The sequence below is a fragment of the Lepisosteus platostomus genome, chromosome 13 (assembly GCF_059453375.1).
Source record: "Lepisosteus platostomus isolate fLepPlt1 chromosome 13, fLepPlt1.hap1, whole genome shotgun sequence".
In the NCBI taxonomy this organism is placed as follows: Eukaryota; Metazoa; Chordata; class Actinopteri; order Semionotiformes; family Lepisosteidae; genus Lepisosteus; species Lepisosteus platostomus.
In genome coordinates, this window is record NC_142623.1 from 35292898 (window position 1) to 35315282 (window position 22385).

At 33.2% G+C, this 22385-nt stretch overlaps 3 protein-coding genes across 3 annotated transcripts in view; all 3 read left to right on the forward strand.

Moving 5' to 3' along the window:
* The window catches only part of LOC148650504 (sodium-dependent proline transporter-like), a 28319-nt gene extending 22755 nt beyond the window's left edge, over window positions 1-5564 (forward strand). Inside the window, exon 15 of the mRNA XM_088604366.1 lies at window positions 5439-5564. The gene's annotated coding sequence lies outside the window, so the exon portion shown is untranslated. The remainder of the gene's footprint in view (window positions 1-5438) is intronic.
* Window positions 5565-7541: 1977 nt separating this feature from the next.
* LOC148650505 (uncharacterized) lies at window positions 7542-15406 on the forward strand. Its single transcript, XM_088604370.1, has 5 exons — window positions 7542-11164; window positions 11600-11920; window positions 12475-12690; window positions 13139-13258; window positions 13615-15406. The coding sequence occupies exons 1-5, from the start codon at window positions 11110-11112 to the stop codon at window positions 13710-13712; spliced, it is 810 nt and encodes a 269-aa protein (XP_088460496.1). The 5' UTR covers window positions 7542-11109; the 3' UTR covers window positions 13713-15406.
* A 2399-nt stretch (window positions 15407-17805) lies between these two features.
* LOC148650506 (T-cell surface antigen CD2-like) lies at window positions 17806-21661 on the forward strand. Its single transcript, XM_088602323.1, has 5 exons — window positions 17806-17933; window positions 18676-18972; window positions 19250-19504; window positions 19966-20082; window positions 20676-21661. The coding sequence occupies exons 1-5, from the start codon at window positions 17846-17848 to the stop codon at window positions 20771-20773; spliced, it is 855 nt and encodes a 284-aa protein (XP_088458449.1). The 5' UTR covers window positions 17806-17845; the 3' UTR covers window positions 20774-21661.
* Window positions 21662-22385: the final 724 nt, after the last annotated feature.

Below are 22385 nucleotides of genomic sequence, written 5' to 3' on the forward strand. Positions count from 1 at the left end.
GGACCGCAGGGTGAGCATTCCCTACTCGTCCCACTGACACCTCTTTCAGCAGCAACCTTAGTTTTTCCCAGGAGGTCTCCCATCTAGGTACTGACCAGGCTCACACCCGCTTAATTCAGTGAGTTGCCAGTTGTGAGTTGCAGGTGATATAGCACTGTCTTTTCTCTTAAACTTGTATGTGATGATTTACTGACTACAATCTAACAATCTAACATATCAAGATATTATCATAAATCCAAATAAATAAACCAAAAGTTCTTAATCTTGAAATTTACTATCTAGAAATTAGAAATGCACAATCATGGCACAATTCTATTTGAAAAGCCTTGAATACTGCACACATTCATCACAAGATTTTTTCATCCTTTTGTTCTTTTTTCCCACTTTGAGAAGAACGATCTTACAGGCAGATTGCTGTGGTTAGGAAATGGTCAACATCTACGGCTTGTTCCAGCTCATTCTAGTCACTTGAGAAGTTAAGTTTGAAAGGTTACACTTTGATGTTTCTTCTTGAGGTAATATTACGACACACACTGCTCCTTTTAGAACTCGGAGGGTTTTTCTCAGCATTTTATCTGCTGTTCTTTGACATTCAAATCATATTTCACCACAAATGATCAAGTTCATGTTCGGATTATGTTTGCTTTTCTGCTTTTGCAAGGACACTGCTATATGAGTTTGTTTTCCCTGCAGACACAAAACGTAAAACAATATATTATTATTAATAATAATGCTCTTTTTTATTGCTATGTTGCTCATGCACTGTTACACTCTTTATATCATATCTTCAAAGGTAATATTAGGTTAGAAATATAAGGTTGACGTCTGAAATTTGTGGTGAGTCATTAGGAGAACTGAGGACAGCACGCATAAATGAGCTCTGTTAAACTACAGAAAGAGTTCATTAGAGTGGTGTTAGAAAATGCGTGTAGATAAAAAGAAACTGATTTTCGAAAGAGCTACTAGTTTCATGTTAGAAAAATGTTTACAAATAAAACTTCGTATTAGTGAATAAAAACAGAAAACAAGAAAGAGGAAAATAAAGGTTTCAAAATCATGGCAGTGTTGTGGTTTTGTACTCTGTGAATATATTCCCATGAGAAAGAAGGTGATGTTTTTTTTCATGATGAGCTTTGAAATATCTGAGGATCTCTGTCACCTGCCAGTTGAATCATTAACTAAAGCCAGGCTATAAAGGTATAGTTTATGGAAAGTTTGATTATGACAGGCTATAAAGATTACATTTTATTGCCCTCTGCCCCTTTGCTTGGTCTTACCTTGACACAATTTGCATGTGATACAGAGTGCTGCTTTGTACCCCTGACCTTTACCTGACTCCAGTTTTCTGCTTAGAGAGCTGACTGAAGGCTGTAAGACTCCTGGCTAGTTAGAAGAAACAGAAATTCAAAGGAACATCACAGTGGCAGGTCCAATATTGTCATAACATGTTTCCCAAATTAAATATATATTTTTTTCAATAATTGCATTTATTTTTATGCCATTTATGTATTCATTCATTAATTTTAACTGTGAAATACTTTATATATTCTACAGTTTGTATGAAGCTACTGATGCCAATTTGAATCTGATTATGAAATGTGTCATAAAACAAATTGTTCTTGCAGTATGAAACCCTTATTCACAATCAGTCGGTATTGCTGATTGAAGCTTTTATTTTTAGTGTAAGTACAAAAGCATTTCAAATTGTGTGTTAGAAGTTTCTGTTGACTGCTTGTCTAAACTAAGAATTAAGAAGTACTGGTTTCTATGGCATTTTTGTGATTACTTCTCATCTCAGTAAATCAGAAGGGTCCTCCTATCCATCTTTCAACACACCACAATCATTAAGAACTTGCCCATAAAGATCTGGTATTTGTTTTCAAACCAATTTGAACCCATTTCTAAATTTCCATCTTTATCCATTTATATATAATAACTTTGGCATTTAATTCTCTAAATCAATTGCCACATTGATATAAAATGGTGTTAGCCCTAAAATGTAAAAAATAAACTAAAGAAATTTAAATTCTATTTGCATATCTAACTTTGATTTCCATAGTAACTATATCTTCTGTTCATCTGAAATGATAGCTGGAGAAAGACCTTCTATATGATATTGTTTGAAAGTTTTAATTAAGTGCTTCATGTAAAATGTTATGTTCCATTGATTTTTTATTATGGAGTGCAGTGCTCTTTTATGATTCTATTATATCAGTGTACTAAATATTAATATTTAAAAGTCATTTGTAAAATGTTGACTTAATTCTGGTTGATACCATTACATTATAGATAAATCATTTGTTTAATTTTTGGAAAGCTCAAAGTATTTCAGAGTCATCTTTTTATTATGTTAAAAGTACATTCTATTAATACAGTATAAAGAGTATTGCATTTAATTGTATACAGTGTTCATTACCTGTACGCCAGAAAAGTGGATTTTGATGTGATTATTCTGACACCTAGTGTCCATTTTGTGATACAATACTGAAAAGATGAAATTGCAAAAGATATGAACAAAAAGTATTGGTGCTAAATTGTTTTTGTCTCCTCTTTCTACTTTATCAGAAACTGTTGATGCTTTCAGGATGAGTATTCAATTCAAAGTCACATTGAATGTGACCCAATCAATAAGTTCCTAAAGACATATTATTTTAGTTTGAATAAACTGGTATGTTGGAAGTCTCAATGTAACAAATTACTTTTCTCTGACAGACACTGCCTGGGGAGTCCTGGTTTCAGTAATCTGCTGACACCACTCGTTTGGTGAAAAATCAATCCAAGCATTTTTTTGCATCTGAAAATGTATTCTTAAATTGATGATTTTTCTTTGTTTCTGGATAAACATTCTTAGAAGAAGCAAAACTAAAAATCACTTGGTATGTTGCCATAAATTGGCAACATTTTAGATTATATTTACAGTAAAATGCAAACAGAAGTCTTAAAGAAGAATTCATTGTAAAGTGATTCATTATTATTCACTATTCATTTTTAATTCATTTATTCATTTTCACCCATTTTATACAGTTCATTATAAACTTTCAGCACATTGTAGAATCAAATTCACATTGCCAAATAATTTATCCTATGATCTTATCTCTGATCACACAGTAGTGCATATTTGGTATTTTACAGGAAGACTTCAACTGTATTTGTCTAACCACATTTTCATTTTTATTTTAGAACAGCCTGTTAAACAGAAATCTATTTAAACTCACGCATATTCTGTTTCTGTTAATAAATATGGACCCACAAAGCATACCCTAGCACACCCAGGACTATGAATTCTAAGAGTGGGTGGTCACTGTTTTTTATTGTGTATCTATTAAAATTTGTGGCATATCTGCAAAGAGTAAATGCATTTTTATTCTTCGATATTTTTCTTTTACACAGTTAATGCTACACTCAGTGGCACCTAAATATGAATTTATACCTCTGTGTTTTTGGTGTCTATTGTTGGACTTTTTCCAGATTTTTAACCGGTAAGGTACTGTACTTTCTAATTAAAAACATCTTACAAGTTTAAGTGTAAGAATATGCCTCATGTATAAAGTGCAAGGTTTATCATCTTCTATCATAAATAAAATCAAAAGGTTCAAGTTTGTTTAATTTTTATATTTTATTTAAATTATATGAATTATGAAATTAACAACAATACCATATTCTGAAACAATATGACCTGCTGAAACTATGAAGATATGTATAATCATGCAATATTGGCAAATCTGTAAATATAATCAACTATTTTGTCTTCTTTTAAACATAAAATCTCCGCCTTGTTAGGTGTGATAATGTTAATTATTTTAGACAAAATGTAGAAGATACCTTTTGTGTACAAAGAATTAATACACTTTTGGGAATATTTACTGTATTCATATACCATGAAAAAATAATACATTTAATAATATAAAGTACTTTGTGTGACTGAATACATCTAATATTTCAATTATTATTTTAAAAACAGTTACTACTTATTAATTTAAACATTTGACTTAATGTTTTCAAATAATTTTTAAAGTTTGAAAAGGACTTTCAGGTTTAAAATGTATGAAAAATGGAACAGTGCTTTTGTCTTTGCTAAAGAAATATAATCCTCACTTATATGCTTCTTATAACAGAGGCCAATGAAGAGACACATGTTAAGACTGGCAGCTCAATTTTTCTACATCTAAATAGAAGAGGCAATATGAGCACTGACGACTTCACATTGAAGAAAGATGATAAGCTGGTGGTAAAATATAAAAGCTCTCTTGCTCAGTATTATGGGACTTATACACGTAGATCCCAATTCTATCCTAATATGACTCTCAGAATTGATGGAGCAATGGAAAGTGATTCAGGAAATTACTCGTTGGAAATTTATAACAATGGCAAGTTTGTACATAGAGAAACATATTGTATTGTCGTAACTGGTAAGTCACAACGCAGGATTTTTTCCCCCTTTTTTCATGTAGATGAGTAATACTGTGTATCATTTTATTTTCATAATTTGAGTGTACTGTAAGGATTACAGAGAGTTGTCTCTCTTGCCACTTCACAAACTTGTTACAAACTCAAACTTTGTCTTTTACTGGCACATTGTGCGATACACAACCCAAGCATAAGTCCAACCTCTGATCATTTTCTCTCAGTAACCTTAACTAGTGTAGAAATTTCAGATTACAAAGTATAGAATCCTCTTGAGTTTCACTGTTTTGGCATGCTGAAGATGAGGTGAGTGAGGGGTATTTCATCGTTTGTGTTATCAATTTGATTTGTAAACGTGATCATGATGAAACAAAGATTTTTGAAACATTACTTTATATAATACAATGTATCTTCTAATCATAGTGCATTTTGTGGCACACTATCTTATGGTGATGTATAATAAAACAATTGTCAGAAAAAGACAAAAATGAAACAGAAATTAAATTGATCAGAATTCAAAGCTCGAGCATAAAAACTATTTTAAAGAAAGAAAACGTGAAAGTGCTTATCGACTTAAAAAACTAAGGACAAGAATATCAATTCACTGTCTTGTTTTTTTGACTGTCTAAATACATTTGAGGATGTAAATATATTCATAACAACTACTGTACGTGATAGCACTTGTTCTGGATAAAAAATTACATAACTGATCAGGAGGTTGAAGCAGAACTAAGAATAATTTGCCATTTTCTACCCTTTAACTAAGTATAAGTTCATATTAATATCAAAATACAGTATGTGTATACAAATCTAAAAGTGGAATTTATAATACTTTATATTACTGTAGTATGTTTCATTGCTTTTGTGGTGCCTGAAGTATCTAAACAATATTTACATGTAAATCACTTCACAGCCCTTAGAAGAAAGAAAATGTTATTCCCACTGTAGTGCTGTTTGTGCACTGTAATTCAGAAATGACACACAAAATTATAAAAGGTTTTTTTTAAATCAAGGTGTTATTTATTCTATTTCAGTTCCACCAGTTTATGGCATCCTATATGGCTCTGTGTTCCTGTATCTAAGAAAGGGGAACCACTTGCGGAGTTCGGGCGTTGTGTGGAAGAAGAATGGCTTGGAGGTGGCTAGTCTCAACAACTCGGAGGTCCGGCTTCATGAAGCTTACAATGGCAGAGCAGAACTCTTTCCAGATGGAACTCTCAGGCTCGACAGAACAGAAGCAATGGATGAGGGAACATATACTTTGGAGCAGACAGACAGAATGGGCCATAGGGAAAGCTATCGTTTATTCCTGCTTGGTGAGTTTTTAAGTCTTTCATAGACAAAAGTAGCGCCTGAAGCTCATTGTCTTCATTTATAGGAGATGCATATAAGCAAGTGTGTGATTGTAAATCTTATTCTCGTCAAACAAGAAGGTTTAAGATCAACCCTGATGTCTACCATTTTTTTTGCTCTGTACAAAATATATCAGACAATATTATATTCAATGTTATTACAGTCTCCTGTCAGTATTGATCAATTTTTTTTTAACAGTGGTGATCCTATGCTTTCCCCTCAGAGAACAGCAAGTTTGACAGTGTGGATGGAGAAGAGGGGAGTTCAGTATTTCTCCACGTGCAGCAAGTCAGACTGCCCTCCAATATTCACATTACTTGGAAAAGGGAGGACAATCTGCTGGCCACCCTTAAAGATCATGACTATTACACTTTTAACAGAACTGGAATTGTGCTTTTCCCAAATGGGACACTAAGACTGGATAATGCCCAAGAGCCAGACACAGGACCATATTCCTGGGATATATTATATGTGGAAAAAAAACATACACACCATGGAGTTGTACAATTGTTTGTTATCTGTAAGTTATCTTACCCGAATGCAAATGTACATTGTTAAACTTTGGTTGACGTTTAATGGCTCTCAGTATTTAAAGGTATTTGCATAGGTCATACAAATTAGTTTGGGATTTCTAGATAGTGAATTTTAAATCCAGAACTGTAATACATTTGGGCTATGAAAGCTGACTTATAACTTTCAATATGTTGTGCTACAGATAATGAACAGCGTCCACCAGTTTATGGATCCCTTGGCAGATCAGTTTCTCTGTCTTTGGTCAATGGCCGGGGTGAAAATGTCTATGACGTAAAATGGATGAAAGGAGACATCTCTGTGGCACAGTTCAAGACAGCCTTCCCTTCTTACAATGGAAACTATACAAATCGGTGGAAGATCTTCAGTAATGGGACAATGATTATGGACAGAATACAGGAAAATGATTCAGGAGTTTACAGTGTAGACTTTTTCTATAAAAATGGTACAAAACACAAAATTGTGTTTAAACTGTATATAAATGGTAAGCATTTATTATTACTTGTGTGGACAATATTGCTAAAAGGAATGTTGTAATGACATTTGATAATTACACTTACTATTATCAGTGTACTGATAATACTACTATATTATTATATAGTACTACTTCTCTAGAAAATACCCCTGCATATGGAGGTTTGGAAAGCTCAGTTCACATTTTCACAGATAACCACTGAACTAAGTGACAAATAAATGAAAGACCCAAATTCCAGAGCCACAGAAAGAGTTAAATTGGTTTCAGTGCTTTAGGAAGATTAAGACGTTTTAGGAATCATAAAGGAGAAATTTTCAAAACAACTTTATATTGCAGACAACAACCACTATAGGAAAGTTGTCTGTTGCCTGTACAATAACATCACAGTTCTTAGAGATAAAAATATCAATGGTTAGAAGCACAACAAGAAAAATCGATCACTGTTGGACCCAAAATATAACGATATACTGTATACGGTATTGCAAGAAAAAAAAGAAAAGAAGAAAAAATCACGTACATCACCCCAAAGATGACAAACTAAAATCAGTAAATCTGCAGGTACCAGTTGGAAAAAAACAGTCAAGGAATTATTTTGGGGGAGGTCTTCAATATCATAGTGATTTTCAGAAAGTCTGTGGTATGTGCTTCAGAAATAGGATGCAGATTCATTGATTTTCTTTTGCTTTTTCAGACTCCACGCCTCTAGACAAAAATATTCATACAGTCTGCAACCCTGATGGGAAAATTGATTATTTCTGTTTGGTACAAGAAGGTACAGTATAATGAATTGTATTCATCTCAATATATTTGAAAAATAGAAGAAAATATTAAATTTATCTTGATGTAATTCAATTCTTTAATATTGTTGTATTAATATTTGGACTACATCTCTAAGCTTAATGAGAGGTGTAAGCTTAGAATAAAATATTTTGCTTATTATACACCATGTCAGGATATCCTGTTGCATTAAGTAGTTAATCAGGTATCCCATTATTTTTTCTGTTTTTAGCAATTCATGAGTTGCTCTTCATAAATGTACGTTTGACAAAGGTCAATGTCACATGGTTATACCGTGAACTGTAGCTTAGCTTTAGTTCAGATCAGGACATGTCATTGTTGTATACAGTTGTGTACAGTATATCATTGCATCTACAGTATATGAGAAAGAAAATAACATAGCTGTTCTAATTAGGGCATTTGGATTGATTTTGTCTTTCTTCTCAGGTCTGATTAGTGAAACGGCAGTTTATCTGATGTGTCACTTGTGTATGGTTTTGGTCTTCCTCACAATCTCTGTTTTTGTGCTGGTATGTCTAACAAATAGGAAAACAAAGTAAGTACTGTACACCTCCTGTCTAAATAAAGACATTTTCTGGACAACTACAGTGGTAAACAAGTTTGATGTATGCATTTCTTTCCCAAAGAAGAAAACACTATATTAGTACTTACGTGTAATATATTGGTAAACAAATATTAATTCAAAACCAATTATAAAGTCTCTTGTAATAGAAATCTAGTTTTCTAAAGTCAATTGGATAAGTAATAAATACAAAATACAGGGACATGGAATAATTTAACCTAAAACTCCTGGTCAGTGGCATTCCCTCTTATTTGATTAGCTGCTCAAGTTTAAAGAGCACAGTATGTAGTAAACAGTACTGTATATACTGAAATGTAGCTTTGAATTCTGAAACTACTGTATCTCTTTTTCTTTATAGGAGAATACAGAGGAGACCAATGTAAACTTGTAAAATAAAATGTACCAGCTAATTTCAGGTTATGTGGAATTAAAACCTTTGATCCAAATGCCAGCAATGATGAACTAGAATAAAAAATCATCCCTTGCATTTGAAGCAAGCACGCCAAACATTTAAAGCACGCATTTAAAGCATGCACGCCAACATTTTGGCTATGTACAGTAAGCAGTTTCATAGGCTATTTCGTTATTATTTTGAAGCTTCATTTCACTGTGTCTCATCAAAAATACACATATGTTTTTGGTAACGCTCTATGTGATACAGAAATATAAATACTGATTTGAAAGGGATTGATCTTGAGATTTAATTATACAAAGCAGTTTTGGATTATGGAATCCATTTTGTAATCAGGGATATGACACTTACTCTCTCTCATTTCTGTGCTACACAGTCAGATTTATGTGTATTTGTGTCCATGTTCTAAGATGGCAGAAACAATTATTGGGAAACAGCAGCCCCAGCTCAACAATTTACTGTATATCATAATACAGTCCTCAGAATGGCAAAGAGCATCACAGATGATTCTACACACCCGCTCCATTCTCAATTCATAGTGATCCCATCAGGTAGACTGTACAGGGTACCAAATTCAAATAAAGTTATTTATAGTTATATTATCTTTTGTCCCTGCTCAATGAATGTATGTTAATGTAGTCTATTTATGTATCACAAACTTTTGTGATGTAATGTACTGTACTTCATGTGATTTTACTGTTTTGTTTGTGTATTTTGTACTTTTATGGGAGAAGCCAAAGACACATTTCAACAGTAGTGGACAATAAACTATCTATCAAGTATCTATCTATTGTCTCTTCTGCTCAAGACAGAAAAGGTTCAGTTATTGCAGCCTGAGAATTAAAATTTATTTTAGTATGACAATAAGATCATGTATTGTAATTATAATAATATTATAATGCTCATTTATTTGCTTTACAATGTTGCAACTTGTTGGTTATGTTACCAATACATACAGTACCATCAGTAAGACTAAAGTCTGTCTTTCTTTCACAGCTTACATTGTTTCTATTCAATACATTTCCATGGACAGTCCAAATATATCTGACTGAATTAAGCAAACTGGGAAAATGACATCTGCCTGGCTCCTGTCTGTCAAGTTGAATTTTTCCAGGGACTTTATTTAAAAAATGTTATTACAATTGCATGTGATAGTATAACTTTCTATTGATACATTTTGTATTATACAATATAACAATTGTAATCTATTACAACACAAGTGGGAACATTTTCCCCTACTTCAGGATCTCTGAATTTCAATATATCCTGCTAAACAATTGTTAAACACTGTGGTGGTTAATGAAGAAAAGTATTATTTATTGATCATTTAGTACTGTAAAATATTCTGGTAATATAACGTTTATTTACAGTTACGTTGAATGTACTCACCAGGCTAGGCTATTGCATCATTCCCCTGCATGTCCTGTAGATTTGACTCCTGACTATTTCAATATGAAGAAGAGCTGGTGGAGCTGCTCCTCACTATTGGCTCCCTGGCATTAAGGTTGGCACTTCTGCCTTTCAGCTAATGTGGTACGAGTTCAGTTCTGGGTCTGATTCAGTGTTGGACTTGCATTTTCTGCTGGAGCTGCTGTTTCCTCACATTGCCCTAAGATATCCAGGTGGAGGGCAGTTCTGCCTTGTGCCCTATTCTTCCAGAATAGACTCACTAGGATTTGCAGCTTCTGGATAATGGTTGCGTATTCTGTAGGATTCTGGAATGATGTTTCTGAGGTTCCATGTTTTTCTGAAGCTGGTGTTCAATAGCCTTTTGAAAAGTAGCTGCACAAAATCACTTTGGGTGATTGGGTCACTTAGATGCTACAGTAGCAACCAAATAAGCCACATGCCCCAAATGGGCTTCACTTGTTTTTGTAACATGCTTAAATTGTTGTTGCTGTTTTTCTACTTTTAGAGTAAATTTGCTCTCTTCTGTTCATCAAAATAAATTTGCAAAGGTCATTTTAAAAATGAAGATGAGCGCATGTTGAAAAAGAATGACTTTTACTTTCCTCTTTTTAGTCAAAGTGCAATAAAAAAAGAGATTTCTCAGAACAATATCACATGCACAACATATGACCTGGAAGATGAGATATGTAATTAAAGGCTCGTGAATAATACAGTTAGCACCCATTCTAAGACATGCAGAGAGAGTGACACAGCTCAAGGGAGGCTAAGATTCCTTTAAGAAGGGAAGATGTCATTAATAGAATGCGTAGATTCAAGCTTCGAGTTTTTCTAAGATAAAAATACACAAAAGCTACTGCTCTTTCTAATTTGGTCACCATGTGCAACAAATTTCTCAACTTTTTGGAGAAAAAAAGCACATGAACAATATGCCTGACATGTAAGCTACTGTCTCCCCTTCATTTGCATGATGTCAATTGAACAGAATTGAGTAAAATAAGCAGAGCCTGAGTAAAAGTGGCTGATTTTATATAGAAACCCAAACAGGTACTGAGACAAGCCTCATAAAATTAGAACACATTCGGAAACTTCCATGTTGAAATTCTCAGCACACTGAATTCTATATTCATTCCCTCATTTTGGCATTGACAGACTGTAAATGAGAACATGACTTTCCACTGCTGTCTTCTGGTCATGCTTTTTTGCTTCAGCTTTTTGTCTGGTGAGTTCTTTTCACAAATGATACATTTGTATTTGTGCTATAATTAAAATTTGTTAGCATGACATTCATATTTTGTCTTACTTTATTAATTCATTATCAGGTGAATTATTCCTGATTCCCTATAGAGAAGTAAAGTATTTTATTATCTTGAACAGCTACAGTGGTAGAAATCTAAATGGGTTTTCAAAGGGCTTACACCTACAGTGCTGGAATCCCACATTAATTTTACTTTAGTCATTGCTTTTTATATTTTAAAAAGTCAGCAGCCATATTGTGCTTTGGCGAAGAGGTAATTTTACACTCATGACCCAATGCCAAATTAAACTGGTAAAAAAGATGATTTTTGATACAGTTAGTAAGTGGCAAAATGTATAAATTTGTAAAAATATTTAAGAAGAAACTCGTTTTTTTTTCTTGTCTCTTGTCTCAATGTAGTCTTGGGAAGCCCAGGATTTCCTCATGTCCGATTCAATGTGTCAGAGTTTTCCTGCATTTTCCGGAAAAACGGAAACAATTCTGTTGCTATGCTTGATAATAATACTAGGGCACAATCCTATGGCGATTATGAAAACAAAACAAACCTTTTCCCGAATGAGACACTTATGTTGCATTTGTGCTTGAAGAGTGATGTTGGACACTGTAGTGTGGATGTTCTCAAAAATGGAACACGATTAGAATGTGAGCAATCTAGTATGGATGTCATTCTCAAAAATGGAACACACTCGGAATGTAGACCTGTCTATGAACTACCACAAGGTGAGATGTGATTTTTAGAGTACAACATGATTATGAATGAGAGATCTTAAATTTGGAAAACTATAGAACACAGATGCACTGTCTAATGCAAATGTCCAAAGCATTTTCAGCAAAATGTTTCATTGCTTTTCTAGTTCAGTGATCAGGAATGAGTTTAAATGAGTAAGAACAATGTTCTGCATCGTTGCAATTTTCACATACTCCTTGAGCAATATAAGGACCCTTGGAAAGTCCAAAGAAAGTATTTAGAAAATAAATACTGTAAAGACAGCATAGACATCTTACTTTGACATTACCAGTAATATACTGTATAGAGTAATACATCTTTAGAGGGTAGATCCAATAACAAATAAACAACAATACAATCACAGTAATATTTAATATTTATCTATCTTCCTATTTATAAACTACATTTTCTAGGCATTTTCTAGTTTACAGTTAATGTAAATTGTAAATTTATAGTTACAAATCACTTGTTCTCATCATTACAAATAAAACTTACAACAGAAGTCTGGAGTTGGAGTAATCTTGAGTTGGATTTTTTTTTGTTCTAGACCTAGCATTGTCTAAGCCTGTGGTGACTTACAATTTTCTGAAAAGCAAGACAGTGTTCTTTAAGTGCTCAGTGAAGACTGAAGTGGATTTAATATTTGAGTGTAGGCTCAATGGAACACTTCTAGAGGATGAAAATGTTTCTCTATCCTGTGAGGTGAAGAACAATGCTGAAAACCAAGAGCATGCCCATGTCTGCTTCGACTGTGGAACTCAAAGTAAGTAGAGTAATATAAAAAGCTGATAATTTACAGGCCCTAGAAAGTGTATATCTCAGTTTTAAAGGTAAAGGGTGTGTCAATATGACAAAAAATACCACCCTTAAATAAAGTATGAATTACTTATAATTTAAATTTTATGTATTTATTTTTGTAGTATGGCTGAATTAATTTATGGTTCAATTGAAGACACATGAATTAGTACAACTGAGGTATCCCGTGTATATATTATATTTTATTTAGAATAATCAGTGATGCTTTTCTAAAGTGAGAATATTATGAATAGGGAGAAATAATACAGCATAAGGCAACGTCCTAAAATCTTTATGGCAATGGGGGATACATGGATCAAACACCTATTTTCATTTAACTGTGAAGTAAATTGCTAATATTTGTGTGAAAGCCACGATGGAATGGAGAATTAAAATACTATCCTATGATTTTCCAGACAGAATAAGAGGATTTATTTTGTACATGGTGATAACCGTTGCAGCTGCTGGGACAGTGGTCACCATTGCTCTTGCTGTTATTTTCTTTTGTGTGAAGAAACATGGCCACAAGCAATCAGGTAGGTATCGTTGTTTTTGGCCTTATCTTTTCAACCTACTTTAGTACCACACAGAGATTGAGGTCCTAGAAAACAAGTGTAGCTCTGAGTATAATTTGCAGGTTTTGATATGCAGTACTTTGGAACAGTCATTGATATACTGATTTCAGGTAGTTATCACTGAATCACAAACACTGTTTCATGCTTTGTGCATCAACCATGTTCTAGAAAATACCAGTATAGAAGTTTCACTTTAAAAATGGTTTCCTGAGTTTTTTTTTGTACAGAAAACCTTTGTGACAAAATAACTGGTTGTCTTTAAATAGGTTTATTGATCTTGTCGAATTCTTGATATCTGGTTTTTATTTGTTTTGTAGAGGAGGGGGACCCATGCACGAGACCATTCAAGCTGGAACAAAGCGGGACGGATACAGTAGTCTATGCTGCAATACGGATCGCTAAGGCAACAAAGTGACAGGACAGTCAATAACATTTGTTGATTTCTAGGGCAATAGCTGATTGCCCACACCTGTCCTCATGTGTCACATTGCTATTTTCAGAAACACAAAAGCATTTCTTCTCTAGAACTAAGTTAACTGACTAAACTGACCTAAGACCTAATGTATGTAAAGATTCCACAGTGCAATGGCACACATCACAATCAGTAAAGAAACATGTTTTTTATTTATTTTTTTGTTTCCAGTTATTTTTAACCCACTCAGTTTGGAATCTTCAGTCATTTTTAGTTTGCAACTCAGCAACAGCAACAACCCCGGTATTTCAAAATGAGAATGAGGATGGGCAGATACTGCACCCCCTCCACTCCAGCAGAGCGGTTCATTTATTAACACAGTTACTGTGAGTTGGGTTAGCAACTAGAGGAGGAGTGGATCACAAAAAGTTGCCCTAATTCCCTAGCTTTATCAAACTGTTTGTGAATTTAAAAATGCTTTAAATGTTAAAGCCTGATTACTGATATAAGCTGTGCAAAATATTCAATTTGATGTTTTTTAAATATTGCTATATTTCTAAGCTCTTTAAAACAATATCATATTATCCACATTCTTTCAAAGCAAATTTACTATACGTCTACTCTAAAGTTTTAGAATGGGGAGCAGAGGGGGGGTCAGCTTGCATTTTCAATTTAACTTTTGCAAACCTAATGCCACATCAGCATGTTTAACTGATCACAAATAAAGATCTTCTTATTAATGAAATGTCAGTTGTGACCTAGCTTCTTCCAAAAAGCTGTACTCCAGATTTTAAGTATTTTAACTAAAGATTTTTCTTTTCAAAGTCTCTTTTAGAATCTGTTTTAAAGAATGTTTTAGCAGCTGACCTCTTACTATAGCTCATCCTTTTCTGAACAGTTCCTCCTTCTTATATACTGAAACCATATCCCATTAGGCCATTCTCACTTAAAGGTACATCTGTCATGTTTTAGAAAAAAAAAACATTGCTGTAACATATTAATAAAATTAATAATCATGGTTTATCAACTCTCATACCAATTTTCAAGGGCACAAATAAAATGTATTATAATTTGGAAGACTTTAAGTAAAGTAATGATTTCTGTATCTTTTAATTATTACCTCTCAATTAGTCCTTACCATTAGATTCAGCTGCTACCTTAAAACTCTGTTATCTTGCTTGTGGAAATCTTTGAAGTACCTCTGTCCCTCAGATTTATGACATTATCCTGGAAAATGAAACAGCCCTCAAAATAAAACAGAACCCTGAAGATAGGGGTACAGCAGAGTGATTTTAGGAAATGAGAAGTTTTTTTGGAGTGATAATAAAAAAGAAAGCTGCAAGAGAAAGATTCTTGGAGTAAAACAAAAAGAATGCCACACAGTAAAAACATATTGTTATAATATGTGGTGTAATTTATCATAATTCATCAATTTAATATGCATTTTGAGTATTAAGTGTTAAAGCAACCCCTATAAAATGTAGAAGTTTTTCATAAATGGCAAAAATATGTTGAAATCTGGGATTCAGAAGGAATGTATCTAAAGTATTTGGTGTTGCATACATGGTTTAAAATATCTATAGTAATATATAGCAAAACTGATTTACTGATGATCTTCTGATCAATAACAAACATTAAAAACCAGGTTGGTAAATTAATATAACTTCAAAAAGGAATAAATTATATTTTGATAAGCATCAATGCCTTCTGTGCTTTCTACCTGCCCTTTTTAAAGATTTGCAATAGTTTTTAAATACTTCTAACTACTTATTGAGTAACAGGTAAGGGAAGTTAAGTGTTTTTGATGTTTTGCTTTGTATTTGGTCAGTCTAAGAAGATAATTAACTACGTGAGAAGAAGCCTTGTTTCTTGTCAGATTAAAAATAAAAACAGGATGTGAGTTTCCTGTCCACAATTATGTGACTATGGGGGTGTTTTTGCAACCGTTGACATGGCCTGACTTTCAAATGTTCAAGCTACTGACTCATGAAGCCATAGTCCTTATATAAAAGTGCTGCTTCCTTTGTGCTAACTGTATGTATTTCACAAAAGCTTTGGGGTTCTGAAAGCATTTCAGGTCTTTTCGGCAAAATATGAGTTGTGAAGTTATGGATGTTTGTGTTTTTCAGAGGATGTTGAATCTGTCTAGTTGTCTTCAAAACATATACAGTAGTCATATCTACATAAACATACTGCAGCTACAATAGAAATAGCTGTACATGTGTAAAGTAAGGTGCAACCCTAGTCTCTTTAGTGAGGATAAAACAAAGAAGTATCAGTTAAGAGCAACACTGATGCACAATAATAGCTTTTCTGATGCTGTTCAAAAAATATCTTCCTGCTCTCAAAGCTGTGGAGTAGAGTTATTTTCCTACAGTACATGCACTTTTGCAATAATGCTAGATTCTTCTGTTGGTTGTGTTTACATCTTTAAAGTTTCATATATTTTAGAACTGAGAAAAATCCCAGCACATTCTCAACATTTTCTTTTTTCTTACACAGTTATGATAAACAGTAAAGGGGAGTGACATCAGACTCAGCTTACAAAAATATACAACTCAGTTGATAAAATTAAGATATACTACACAAAATACCCAAATATGTTTTATTAATGTGATATACCTAGAATGGTAGAATGGTACCTACAATTTTGTTTGGACTCTGGCATTCTTTCATTTGCAAGTAACAGATAAAATATCTGAAGTTGATTTTGATACAATGGAATCTCTAAACTTTATTCATTCAGTAAATGCAAAGGTAATTGCTTAAAAAACAGATTTTCACATTAAATACAAATTTGAATTAAAGCCATACAGTATGTGGTGATTGAAAAGCAAGGTGAAGGTAATGATACTCTTCCTGTATACCATTTTAGTGCAGAGGATGGAAAAAAGCAACACATCACAAACTTTTGAAATCACAAAGCCCCTGCCCTCTTTCTGCGGCTTTGCATTAGACATGTAAGAAAATGTCAGTAAAAATTAGTCTGCATAAAGTATAATTTTAAGTATATAAATTGTAGAATGAATATATCAATCATCAATCCATCCCTTCATTCTCAATAATCTCTCTAGCCTTAGAGGGCTGCAGTAAATGGTGGTGTAACCTGAAGGCACAGGGCACAAGGCTAGACTACACCCTGAGTGGGATGTTAGTCCATCACACTTCAAGGCATTATCTTGGACTCCATTTGTCTTAGAGATATGTCGTTGAACTGTAGGAGTAAACTGTAGGAGGAAACCAGTCCACCCATAGGAAACTCATGCTCTATATAATTTATTTTCCAGAGAGCTACTGTATGAGGCAGCAGTATTAACTGCTATTAACAGTATTAATTTACATTCCTATAATACAATTAAATTGTCTTAATTCTAAAGAAGTATGCAGATTAATATGTCTTATCAGAAGGGGGTTTACAGTGAGTTACAGAGTAGTAGCATGTGTGGCCAGTATTGGAAGCAATACAAGCTGTGCCATGGTTTGTATTTTTTTTTTTTGCCATGATATGCATAAATGACACTGTATCAGATTCATCTGAATTTATCTTGTCCAAGGGCTTGATCAATGAGGCATCATTCATTCAGGCTGCCATCAATACAACAGGCCAGTTCATTTAATATACAAAACAGCAACATGTTAAAGCAATACAATCAAGATGCGGCCACACTTAAGGGTCAGGGTGTTAAAGGTAGTTAATGCTTGTTTACATATGAGACTACTGAAAATGATAATATTATCCTCTTTTGTAATTTATTTTTTCTTTTTATTAACATTGTACCTTGTAATTTAGTCTGTCAGATATGCATGGCTTGTCTGTAATACTTCTACGACTATACATTACCTTATATTATTAAGATGTAATTCATGCTGAAGCCTGTGGAATATGATACAAATACCTCATCAAATTCTCTGAGGTATATTCATACCTCACCAATTATAATTCAATGTACTTCCAATATAAAATTATGGTATATATGTTGGTATATATACTAACGCAATGGTTAGATATAGAGTCATTCAGCACAGCACTGAATTACACATTGAGAATGTGCAGGCCAGCTGTGGCAGCACCCGCAGTAATGATTCCACCTTGAGACTGTGGTTTTGAAATTTCCACTCATCATAAATTCTTGCATATGAGAATTTGTTTAATATCCCCTCTAACCCTTCTAACAATGGACAGAGCATGGCCTCTTCTCGCCTTCTCCTTTCTCTTTTTACCAGGTACACAGATCACTTCATTTTCTTCACTATGAACGAATATTTGCTGAGTTAATTTTAATTTTGGAAGTGGCATAGGCAATACATAAAATAATTTCACTGGCATTCTCTTTGCTTCAGTTGATGGTTAAATTCAAATATTTATAATAGTAATATTTCAATGTAGCGAGGATCTTTGAATTATATTATACACATTTCAATTAAAAATATAACCTAAGATATACAGTACAGTATATTGTGTATATATACTGTATATATATTACTTCATAAATGTGTATGACTGAAGTTATTTTTGCAGCTCCAAATTCACTCCAAAATGAACAATGTAATTTTAAATTACAGATTGATAGTGTTTAGCGTAGACATACTGTACGGTATAATCCGTATTTATAATACTATTTTGTTTTAGCCAGATAACTTGAAATTAGCCTATATCACATCACTGGCATACTAGAAGTGGTTGTATAAAGCATATACGACATAGCTACAACCTGTACAACATTTGCACAGATTAAATTAATTTTTGTTAATCCCAAATCCTGTGCTTTATGGCAGGTTTTTGTTGTTCAGAGGCAGTTTTCTTCCATTTAATAATAACCTCTCATCAAGCATTGGGTATTTATTTTGAATTTGTATTTAAGTTACTGTTTAATTTATGCCTGAATTATTATTATTAAAAGGGTTCTCTATAATGTTATATATTGAAGAAATCAATTAACTATTGCTTCTTTTTTCTGTGCTGCAGGCAGCAGAGCCTCCCCAAATCTGTATGTGGCGACAGGCAGTACAGTCTACCTGACTGCGGACAATGGAACCCAATTAAACTTCCATGAACTTGAATGGTCCATGAAAACTTTCAGAATGGCCAAGTTGAGAAATTCTACTCAACTTCACTATTATGGGAGGCAAGTTGAAATCTTTTTGAATGGGACTCTCAGACTGGACAATGTCAGCAAAAATGATACTGGAGAGATTACAGCTAAATTGTTTGACAAAAATGGAAAAAATATTCTCCAAATTACATATAATCTGAATGTTCTGGGTAAGATATTGTTACATATTTTTATGAAGACTGGTTTTACTAATTTATAATCAATGCTTTGTGTGGAAAAAAAAACACATCCAGCATCATAGTGACCAACTTTAGCAAGGCATAGTTTGTTACAGTCTAAATAAAATGGTATAACCATGTGAACAGCACAAGATAGTGTCTTAATAATATTAATTGACATTTAATTATTAATAAGCACATAGTAGGACTAGTAGGTCTAGGTTTCAAACAAAATGCCTTTTAATTTCCCTTTTGTTTTTCATGAAAGATCCAGTGTCCCAGCCTGTAGTAGAATACATGAAGGCTTCTAATGGACAATCAGAGTTGCACTGCTTGCTTAAGAGTGGAGATGACCCCTTGTACTCCTGGAGTTTCGATGTTAAACCTCTGGATAGTACAGTTGTTTTTCACATTATTGAAAACCACAAACTTCGTTTAAGTTGCTATTCTGGAAGAGTAACCTGCACCGTTTCAAATTATGTCAGCCGACGTTACAGTGAACCTCTTCCATTTACCTGTGCAGGTAAGATAATTCCAATTTGCACCTGATAGATAATTACTACTAATGTAGTAGTAACCTATGTTGTGATATCATAAAAACAAAAAAAATATTTTTGTGATTGGCTGAATCACTGCTATTTGTCTTTACAAATCTAAATGATCACAACTACAAAAATAAAGTAAAATTTCAATATTTAAAAAAAGAAATCTAAATTAATCACATAATCATACAATCATATAATATGACAATTAAATCATATATTTCCTGTAATAGAACTCTCTGGTTTCTGTAACTGTTGAACAATTAAAACTATGGGAAATCAATACTGTATCTAAATTTAAAATGTCTGAAAAGTTACTTTGTGCACTTAGTAACTTTTATAATAATAATAATAATAATAATAATAATAATAATAATAATAATAATAATAATAATAATACATAATTAATTAATAATAATTAATTAATACATCTCTTCAAAAGATGAAGAATCAATGCAGGTGACTGGACTTGGATGGTGCATTGGAATTGGGATTATGTTTTTTGTTTGCTCGTCAGTAGTTATGTTTCTACTCTACTCTCGAAAACAGAAAACTCCAAGTAAGCATATTTGTTTTTTTAAGGTCTTTAGTCTCTCTGAAAGGGTATCCTCATGCCACAACTGCAATTCCATATAATCGTTTGAACAGAATGATTTCAGAAATGATTTTAACAAGATTGTACTTCACCTTCTACTAGTATATGTATAGTATATAATATATATTTCTGTAAACAATAGGAACAACATTTTATATACATTCACACTAATGTTGCTTAGTAAAATTACAGATAAATGTTACTTTATATTGAAAAATTAACTGAATAAAATCTATTATAAAAGCATCATTTTCCTGAAATTATCTATGTGTGCTGGATTGATTTTTTGTTCAATTCAAACCGTACCATAGGCATGTTAATTTAACCGTACCAATTGGTAATGTACCCAGGTGGTAGAAACAATGTGGAAAAATAATGTTGTGCATAAAATATCATTATTAACAATTAATTTAAATTTCATTTTGTACAAAATACATCCGTGACAAATTCTCATTAAAATTAAATCTTGATGATCTGCCCCAAAACCTAACCCTTACTCTAAGACAAATCACTTAAAAAATTCTTCATACTGAACACATTTTCTTTTTTTTCTTTAGCTGTTAGATTCAGACAGAAAAACATCCCAAATCAGGAAAACCAGGATGAAGCAGATGTAACCTATTCTGAACTCAAGATCATTAAACAGCAAAAATGAATAGTCGCCTGGTTTATTCACTTTGTACGATTGTTTTCACATATGCATTCAGAACATTTTAGCTACATGTACGTTTACTTTCAATTCATTTGAATTTTAACATTGGAAAATTAGACACATATACAATTGTCTTGTTTTAGAGTACTTACAAGTACTTATTTTAATCAATATGACAATAATATTTTGATCAAGCATATTTGTTACATGAGATTATAATTTGATCAATAAAAAAGATGTAAATAGAAATCAATACATGAGCTACAGTATCGTGGAACTGCCAAATGAGGTGTTAAAGAAAATGTTTAAACCACCAAATGTTCTAGTTGTCTTAGACTCTTTTGGTGCAACAGTAATGAGTGAGAGGGAGGAATATAAAACAAAGAAAAGAAGAAAAAAGAATGGGAGGCAGACACCTCACCACGCCTGTTTGCTGTTTTATTGTTGGTGCAACAATTTAGGCCTCCCATATCTTCACTGCACAAACTGTTCATATATTTGGCTGTGCGTTATTTTCATAAAAATCAAGTCAATGCTTTCTTTTTCAGTTTTTATGCTTATGTATATGATTGTATAATTGATGATAATATATAATCAAAACTTCATGGGAATATGGAATTTTTGCTGTCTTACTAAGCCCCCCTGTACTATTACCTTTGATGAAACCCAGAGTAGCAGCTATGTATGTCCTACACCTGCTTTGGACCCTTGAAGATTATCCTTCATCTTAATGATGTACTGTTCATAATTCTTACCCTTGAAACCATCAGCCAGCCTCTTTCCATGGCATTTAAAACCACATGCTGCATGAATTACCCTTTTCTTTCTGTTTCTTTCTGTATGTAACTGTTGATTGTTCATTATCCTTAATAAATTTGTTATTTTGCTTTTCTTGGTACTTGTGTATGTGTTATTTATATACAGTAATAATAATAATAATAATAATAATAATAATAATAATAGTAATAATAATAATAATAATAATAATTCCTTACACTAATATAGCATTTTTCTGGAAGCTCCACTCAAAATGCTTTACAGGTAATGGGGACTCCCCACACCTGGATCATGTAACACCAGCCTGACGTCAGTACTCTCATGACACACCAGCAATCAGTGGGGAGGAGAACAGAGTAACGAAGCCAATTCACAGAGGAAGATTATTAGGAGACCAAGATCGGTAAAGGCCATGGGGAACTTTAGGCGTAACACATTTGGGATTACACCCCTACTCTTTCTGAGAACTGCCCTGGGATTTTTAATAATCACAGTGAGTCAGGACCTCTGTTTTACCTTTTAGCAGAAGGACTGCACCTTTTTACAGAATAGTGTCCCCGTCACTATACTGTGGCATTAGGACCCACACAGACTACAGGTTGAGTGTCTCCTACTGGTCCCACTACCTCTTCCAACAGCAATCTTAGCTTTCCCAGGAAGTCCCTCAGACAGCAGCAGGCCAGGCTCCCAACTGCTGAGCTTCAGTGGGTTGCCAGTTGTCAGTTGCAAAGTGATATAGCTGCTGGCTATGTATTTATTTTTACAAATCTGTACTGATTATAATAATTTTAGTTAGGATTGTAATAATTCTGAATTCAAATTCCTTTCTACCCTAAAT

Coding starts and splice junctions, on each gene's coding strand:
- LOC148650505 (XM_088604370.1), top strand. CDS start 11,110: ATGACTTTCCACTGCTGTCTTCTGGTCATGCTTTTTTGCTTCAGCTTT. Junction 12,691..13,138: donor CTTCGACTGTGGAACTCAAA/GTAAGTAGAGTA, acceptor ATGATTTTCCAG/ACAGAATAAGAGGATTTATT. Junction 13,259..13,614: donor ACATGGCCACAAGCAATCAG/GTAGGTATCGTT, acceptor TTTGTTTTGTAG/AGGAGGGGGACCCATGCACG.
- LOC148650506 (XM_088602323.1), top strand. CDS start 17,846: ATGAGAATTTGTTTAATATCCCCTCTAACCCTTCTAACAATGGACAGA. Junction 19,505..19,965: donor TCTTCCATTTACCTGTGCAG/GTAAGATAATTC, acceptor TCTCTTCAAAAG/ATGAAGAATCAATGCAGGTG. Junction 20,083..20,675: donor TCGAAAACAGAAAACTCCAA/GTAAGCATATTT, acceptor TTTTTTCTTTAG/CTGTTAGATTCAGACAGAAA.